The 8,069-nt window shown below is 46.0% G+C and overlaps 1 protein-coding gene across 1 annotated transcript; it reads left to right on the top strand.

The window, feature by feature from the left end:
* Positions 1-2,352: 2,352 nt before the first annotated feature.
* On the top strand, positions 2,353-7,145 carry mrps30 (mitochondrial ribosomal protein S30). Its single transcript, XM_088995386.1, has 6 exons — positions 2,353-2,808; positions 3,561-3,761; positions 4,105-4,250; positions 6,389-6,494; positions 6,558-6,734; positions 6,820-7,145. Exons 1-6 carry the CDS (start codon positions 2,385-2,387, stop codon positions 7,101-7,103), a joined length of 1,338 nt encoding a protein of 445 aa, XP_088851512.1. The 5' UTR covers positions 2,353-2,384; the 3' UTR covers positions 7,104-7,145.
* The last annotated feature ends 924 nt before the right edge of the window (positions 7,146-8,069 follow it).

The following is an 8,069-nucleotide window of genomic DNA, read 5'->3' as shown; positions in this document are numbered from 1 at the left end:
GTCGCAATTCCCTATACACTATTGCAAAGGCGAGTAAAAAAAAGAAGGAGGGGGTGAGAGAACGAACAGAAGACGACGAAGAAGAAGACTTAGAGAAGAAATCAGCTATCTAGCTGACTTGCTAGCTATCTCACTATAAATTGAATGTATTAATAATAATAATAAATTTCATTTCACATGTCATTCAAAGGTATTATTACTCGTAATAAAAATACTACTACTACTACTACTACTACTACTAATAATAATAATAATAATAATAATAAGTTTCATTTTTGAGTGCCTTTCAAAACTCTCAAGGACACTTTACAGGCAGAGGATAAGTTTTTCTGTGGGTGAGCAGTGGCAGCCACACGCACCAGCATTCACTACACCCCAAAGTAATTCGGGTAGAATAGGATTGGATTGAATTTGCCTCGATTAGTCTTGCAGTGGAGAAATGTACATTTCACAGCAGCAAAATGATGAAAGGAATGAAAGTAGAAAAACAAAATACAGGAGCTGCTGGAAAGGTAGCCACTCTCGCGGCGGAATGGTAAGACAAATAGATAGAAAGCTCGCTAGCTAGCCAGCTAGATAGCTAATAGCTAGCCAGCTAGATAGCTATTGTACGGTATTACAGAAAAGACAAAGGCAATATACTCAGCACAATATTTCTTTCTTTCTTATTATTATGCGGTAAGTTAATGATTGAAGAAAATGGCGCTTTGTCTCTTTCCATCTCACCTCAGCGTCGTCATCTTTGGCTTGACTTATGGAGGGAATGAGCACTTTTGGGATCACCAGGAAATGAACCGGAGCCTGCGGACTGATGTCTCGAAAAGCCACACACTGGCAGCGGAGCGCGCAACGCACACAATTTTGTTTTACAACTAAATGTAATTGTTTATTTGCCAACGGATGGATACCTTGTCGTCCTCATAGATGATATCTGCAGGGATACTTTTTTCGATCACTTTGGAGAAGATGCTGGCAGCAGGTCGGACATATTTCTTACTGGCCTTTTCCGCAAGTGAAACTTCGTCACTTCCGGTACACAGAGCTCTCTGAAAAAGATGCCACATTTAAAATTACGTTCAAGCACGTCGCTGTCTCGAATCGACCGACATTCTCATAGTATTTTCATTCAATAAATTAATTACATACACGAATTAAAGAAAAAGACCGATATATGACAACAACGAAGAGCTACCTGGACTCTGCAAACAAGTTGCAAACCGCCGAATAGGTCCGCCGTTCGTCTCGGAACCAAGCAGGTTCGGAGAATATGTTGATAAAACATGGCCAAGGGGGGCATTGGGAGACCTTGAGAGTTTTGAAAGGCGCTTAGAAATGAAATGGATTATTATTAATTCAATGTTCCTCGTGAAAAGCTCGTCCCGCACTTGCGAAGTAGTGATGTGTCGTTCGCCAACGAGCCGGATTGTAGAGTCGGCTCTCTGAAGCGAACCAAGAGCGCCTGATCCTAATAAGGATCCGGATAATGGGAGCCGACTTTTTTTGTCCTCTATTTCCCGCCCCAAGTCTTCGATTAAAGCCGCACGTGAATCGTCGATATCTGTGGTCGAGGAGGGAGGGGAGACTTACAGACACAGGTGGATTGACAGGTGGACAAATGTTATCACATTATGCTATTATTATCTTCTTCTTCTTTTCCTTTCGGCTTTTCCCCCCAAGGGGTCGCCACAGCCAATCAGTGACCTCCATCTTCAGAGGTATGATACGCATGTTTATTTTGGCCAAGCTTTTACGTCGGATGCTCTTCCTGACACAACCCTCTGTATTTATCCGGCCTTGGGCATAATTCAGTTATTCTTTTTTTACTAGTTGGTATGATAGCATTCTGAATATGAAAAGCAAATGAGTGACAGCTAATCATCAGTTAGCATCCGATAACTGTGCCCATAGAAATCAATACAAATATTTCATATAGTGCATTTTTTACATGAGTGATTCGTTTTTCACATCATTATACATAATTTTTGGTAGTTAATGGAAGCAACAAAACAAACAAACAAACTGAGGAGCCATTTGGGAGGCAAAAGAGACCCATCTCTTTAGTGAGCCGAGCCAAAAGAACCGGCTCTCTGAAAAGAGTCGCAATTCCCAACACTATTGCAAAGGCGAGTAAAAAAAAGAAGGAGGGGGTAGGAGAACGAAGACGACGAAAAAGAAGAAGAAGAAGAAGAAGAAGAAGAAGAAGAAGAAGAAGAAGAAGAAGAAGAAGAAGAAGAAGAAGAAGAAGAAGAAGAAGAAGAAGAAGAAGAAGAAGAAGAAGAAGAAGAAGAAGAAGAAGAAGAAGAAGAAGAAGAAGAAGAAGAAGAAGAAGAAGAAGAAGAAGAAGAAGAAGAAGAAGTGGGGGGGTGGCGGGAAGGGGAAAAAAGATGGCGGCCCGCACAAGGCTGCCCTTTCGCCTCCCTTTCAACTTGATGACAAAGCCCAGGCTTAGCCACAGCGAGGCGGCGGCAGTCAAGGAGGCGGAGGCGGAGGTGCGCTACCCGCCCATCAAGGCCTCCCTCACGGCCAAAAGCAAATCGGCCCGCTTGCGTCAGATCGAAGAGCAAGTGGAGCGGATCAAAGCGTCGCCGGTGCAGGACAAACTGCGGCTGCTCACTCGCATCGAGCGCAAAAAGTACGTCGTCTACCCGCAGACGTTCGCCCGCAACGCCGATAAATGGTACCAGCACTTCACCAAGACCGCCTACGTCGCCGGGTTGCCCCAACAACTCGACCCGGAGCCGAAGCAGGAGAAGGAGACCACCGAGCCGACGCCGCCCGGCGCGGCTCCGGCAAACCGCGACCTTGGAGGTACGCCACAGTGAGCTCCATTCCACCGCCATTGTTTCTGCCCAGCATTTTTGTCAAGGACCTGATGGTTTTTGGTGGGATTTTACAAGCTATGCAGCTTATGAGGACGTATGACACGCGTTTGTCTCCATGCTGGTTCTTGAAATGTCCCAATACGAGAACGAGAAACGGAAAAAATGTATTGAAGTTGACGCTCTTATGGTTAACACCACAGTTTATAAAGATGAGTAGGTTGTATTGTTATAACTCATAGAAGTGGTAGAATATCTGTTTTTCTCCGTAACTGTCGAGTTTCAAGCAAAACGAAGTGTTAGCAATTATATTTCTAGAGCTCGCCATTTTCTTTCATAGTCTTCAGTGACAGCCATTTTGGACGAAAATCTGCCTGCATTCATTCGATCGTTAATATTTGCTCATTTACATTTTGAATCTTTTCTTGTGTTGTCTCATCTTGTTTGGCATTGATTTTAGAATTTCAAAAGCTTTCCAATGGTACCTCACAGGTTAAACTCTGCCAAAAACGAAGAAAGTTATGATCGTTTAAAGTGTAAACTTTGTCACAGATTCTCATTGTTTTAAGTGTGTCATGACAGGCAGAAAATGCCCTCAATTTTCCAACATTAAAAATGCCGTTATTTCCTTATTATTTGTCATGGAACAATCATCTAGACATCATTTGAAAGCTATTTAAATACACTTTAATATGGTATTCTAAAATGTGTGATGAATTATTGTTGAAATCGCATCCCTAGACCTTGGCGATGAGGCGTTGGAGGACATCCGCGCGGCGGTGACTCGCGTGATTCTCCACGAGCACTGGTACCTGATCAAGCGGCGGCCGGCCGTCTACAAGCGACAAGAGCTGATGGAGGGACCCTTCCTCAGGAACTTGGTCAAAGTCCTCACCTACAACCTGGCCAAATACAACCCGCTGCTTCGACACTCCAGCATGGGTACAACATGTCCGCCGCGTTTACACTTTAGCCCGAGTTCGTCGACCATGTGTTTCAGTACGAGTGATGGGAATTGCGGCTCTTTTCAGGGAGCCGCTTCTTTTGGCTCGGCTCACTAAAAAGATCCGCTTCTTTTGGCTCCCAAATGGCTCCTCAGTTTTGTTGTTGCTTAAATGACATAACTACCAAAAATCATGTAGAATTAGGTGAAGCGTCGGACCAACGTGTGCAGTCCAAAGTTTGCGACCGTAAAGGCGTCAAAAGTGCCATTTGGGAGGTTTGCTTCCTTTGAGCGCGGATGCTGAAGCTGTGTGTCTCCGAATGCTGTTTTGTGTCTTGCCAGATGTGAGTCCCCAAGTGGGCTTCTACTGGACAAGAGGAGAGAGGATCGTCCCCAAGGGCCACCGCAGGGGCCACTTGGAGCCCATCAGGTTTCAGATTGACGACCGGCCGCTCTGCCAGATCCGAACCACGCAGCCGCTACCTCCGGTCAGCCATCTCTTTGTCACTCCGTCCTCAAAAAGGAGACGTTTGCGGTATCGTGGGGAGAGAAAAAAAAAAAAAGAGTTCATTCCTAAATGATATGGCTCTGGAGTTATAGGAGCTTGAAATGGGAGCAGATGTACAAAACACAATTTCTATAGCGCTTGAACAACAGCTGAAGCTGCAACAAAGCGCTAACGTGACAAAAAGGCAAATTGGGGAAAAAAACATTGCCAGAAGGCATGGCCAGCGCTTGATGGCAGCCAAGCATGAAAAAACACAATTGGGAATGGTGGGTGCCCTGGTGCCCTGGTGCCCTGTCATCTTTTCCATTCCTGAATGAATCCGTCAATAGGTTAAAGTGTGAAGAAGAAGAAGAAAAGAAAGAAAAAAATGCGATTGATAAGAATTGTGGGAAGTCGAATCCAATGGAATCATCAATGGAACTCAATGTTTTCAAGGACAACCGACGCCTCCGGACAAGTTGCGGCCGTCATTTGTCAAATGACTTGGACTGAGCGCATTTGACAAAGATTCCACGGCATGTCGCTCGATTTGACCTTTTAAGACTGCCGCTGAATATTCAGGAAGTCTTGTTTTCCAGTTGATGGCGATTCGTGACGTGACGTCACAAAGGGAACGCCCCTGACCGAGAATGCGACACACACACACACACACAATGCATTTTGGGCACTTTGTTTGCTCTGAAAACTTTGTGTTGATGGCGAAATTAGAAGGAAAACATCATTAACGCCATTGTGAATTGTTGTGGCTTACACCAAGACTACTATTTGATACTAGTTGACACAAATTCCCAGCGGACAAATCAGCCCATTTCCAACGGAGCTCGAGCGCCTTCTTGTGCATTTTCTGAGCGCTACATCGGAGTCCAGACGGCTGGAATTGATCCGGAAGGACTTCTTGAATCGATAGCAAACATATATACTTTCCTCTTCAGAACGATTTGAATCCTATTCATAACTGGATGAGTCACAAGAAAGCATCTTTTTTGAAGTCATTGTTTTGATTCTGGAGCAAGGCAGTTTGTGAGGGAGTATCCTGACGTGACGTCACGAAAAAGGGGGCGGGACTTCCTCAATCTCCCCAGTTCCGAGCTCATTTTGTGGCAGTTTTGGGCCAAATTCAATTCATTCATTCAAATTGTGCTTCAGAGATTTTTTTCCCAATCGGGAAAAAATCTTGGTTGCAAGCTAACGTTTTGGCAGAATCATCAAAACTACTGACAAGTGTAGTCAAACAATAACACACACACACACACAATAATAATAATAGACATAATAATACCAAATAATAAAATGCACTTTTATTATCGCCATTAGAAATCTGAACAACAGAAGTTGATGATTTTTTAGGCTAGCTTAATGCTAACACTGAATCCAAAGCACCACAGGGCGACTCGCGTTCATCAGCACAGACTGTCGCGTCATTATAAACCCTGAAAAATGTTTTTGGGAACATTTTTAACACATGCACACAGAGCGAGATCATTGTTAAGCTATTAGCTTATCTATTTGCTAGCTTCTAGCTAGCTATTAGCTTATCTATTCGATAGCTTTTAGCTAGCTATTAGCTTATCTATTCGATAGCTATTAACTAACTATTCACGCGCTAATAGCTGTCTATTCGCGAGCTAATAGCTATCTATTCTCTAGCTATTAGCTTATCTATTTGCTACCTATTGATGAGCTAATAGCTATCTATTTGCGAGCTAATAGCTATCTATTCACTAGCTAATAATTATATATTCACTAGCTAATAGCTATCTGTTCGCTGGGTAATGGCTATCTGTTCGCTAGCTAATAGCTGTCTATTAGTTAGCTATTCGTTGGCTAATGGCTATATATTTGCTAGCTATTAGCTATCTGTTCACTAGCTACTAGCTATCTATTTGCTGGCTAATAGCTATCTATCAGCCTATCTATCTATTAGCTAGCTAGTTAGCTGACTATTCTATTGGCTATCAGAATCAGAAGACATTTATTTGTCCCACAATGGGGAAATTTGCATATCTAATATCTAGCTAGATATCTCTTAGCTAGTTAGTTAGCTGGCTATCTATTAGCTATCTGTCGCGATGGTCGTTGTTGACGGAGCGTTTGTGCGTGTGCGCGCGCGACCCACAGTTGGTTGCGATGGAGGCTTCTTGCGACGCCGACGTCCCTCAAATTCTGCTCCGTCCCGACGTGCTGCCGCTGTTCAGGAGGCAGTACACCAACACCATCTTCACCGGTGAGCCCTCGCCGCCGCTGGCGCTACGCTAAGCTAAGCGTCTGTGGGCGTCGCTCCCGACAGGCTCCAAGTTGGCGGACCCGGCGCGCTACGGTCACACGCAGTTCCACCTGGTGCCGGATCGCTACCACAGGGAGCGGCTGGCCCGGCGCCGCCAGTCGGACCAGGCGGAGGCCTTCCTCAGGGCCAACGCCGCGGCCAGCCTCTTCGCCTGGACGGCCGCTCAGGCCTCCTACCAAGGTGGAGCCGTCCGACCGTCCGTCCGTCCGCGCTCTCGAGTCAACTGCACCGGCGGCCGCCTTGAAAGCTCGTTTGCAACCTTCAGGTTTCTGGACTCACCAGGACGTGAGCCGAGCCTTCGTGTCGCAGGCGGTCATCAGCGACGGCCGCCACTTCTCCTTCTTCTGCTACCAGCTCAACACGCTGGCCTTGTCCACGCGGACGGACGTCGGCCACGGGCGCAAGAACCTCCTGTGGGGTTCGGAGAGCGTCCCCCTCTACCGCGGCGTGGAGGACGGACGCGTGCTGGGCCTCAATGACCGCGCGCTGCTCCTCCTGCTGCGCTTCCTGTTGCGACGGCCCCAACGGGAAGTGCCCGTCGCCACGTGAAGGAGCGAGCGTTCAAAGAATAAATGCGCGTCTTGTCTTCGACTTGTCGACAGTGTATTGACTTCTTGGAAGTGAAAAGGGGGTTGTTTTTTTAGATAGAAATTGTTAGCTTAGCATATTACAAGCTAATATTAGCGTTAACGCTTGCACGGAATCTTTGAACGCAATGAAATCTATCCAGGTAACGTCGGCCGAGTTCCCTTCCGACCAAATGGACGCAAGTCAAAATGGTGCCAAGCTTTGGAAAGGTCGAATAGAGGTTAAATGTCTCGAAAAGCGCCAATTGTCACAATTATCCCCAATCGCTCCAGTCAACTAGATTCTTGCGCAAACGTTTATGGCGGCCATTTTGTTTGTTTTTCATCTCTACAAAATGGAAAGAACACGTTTCCATTCTGGCAACCAGTTGAGGTGGCCAAGCGCGACCGGATAATTATTGATTATCGATTGTCGTCCGGCAACAAGTACAGGTAACATCCCACTTATGACCGAGTTCCGTTCCGACCAAACGGTCCCAAGTCGCAATCCATTGAAAATGTCGAATAGGGACTTCGAGGCTGTTGTTTTGAAGCAACCTTTTCTATTGAATACCACAATGTTGACACTTCATTTCCAACTTTTCCCGTCATTGTAATCATTTCCGATCACAATGACTGTGTGGGCGCACACGCTTTCTGCTGACGGCTTCCCAAAATGGCTCTCCCTGCTAACGGAGAAGCCGGAAGAGGTCACCTGATTGAAGGAGGCGGCGGCGTTTGCGTGGCGGAAAAAAAAACCAAATGACTCCTGGCTTTTGTCCGTGCCTGTGGCTTGATTTGTTGCCGGCGCTGACGTCACCCGATGACAGCACCATATCCCATGATTGACGGCCATGTGGATTGGCTGTGCATCTTGTCAGCCCCGCCCCCCTTCTGTCTTATCACTTCAGTAATTCTATAACTCTACTTTGCGGCTTTTCATCTAAGG

The sequence above is a fragment of the Hippocampus bargibanti genome, linkage group LG04, assembly GCF_051943395.1.
Source record: "Hippocampus bargibanti isolate YZ-2025 linkage group LG04, ASM5194339v1, whole genome shotgun sequence".
In the NCBI taxonomy this organism is placed as follows: Eukaryota; Metazoa; Chordata; class Actinopteri; order Syngnathiformes; family Syngnathidae; genus Hippocampus; species Hippocampus bargibanti.
The sequence above is the reverse complement of the archived record's forward strand: the minus strand, read 5'-3'. Positions and strand labels throughout refer to the sequence as shown.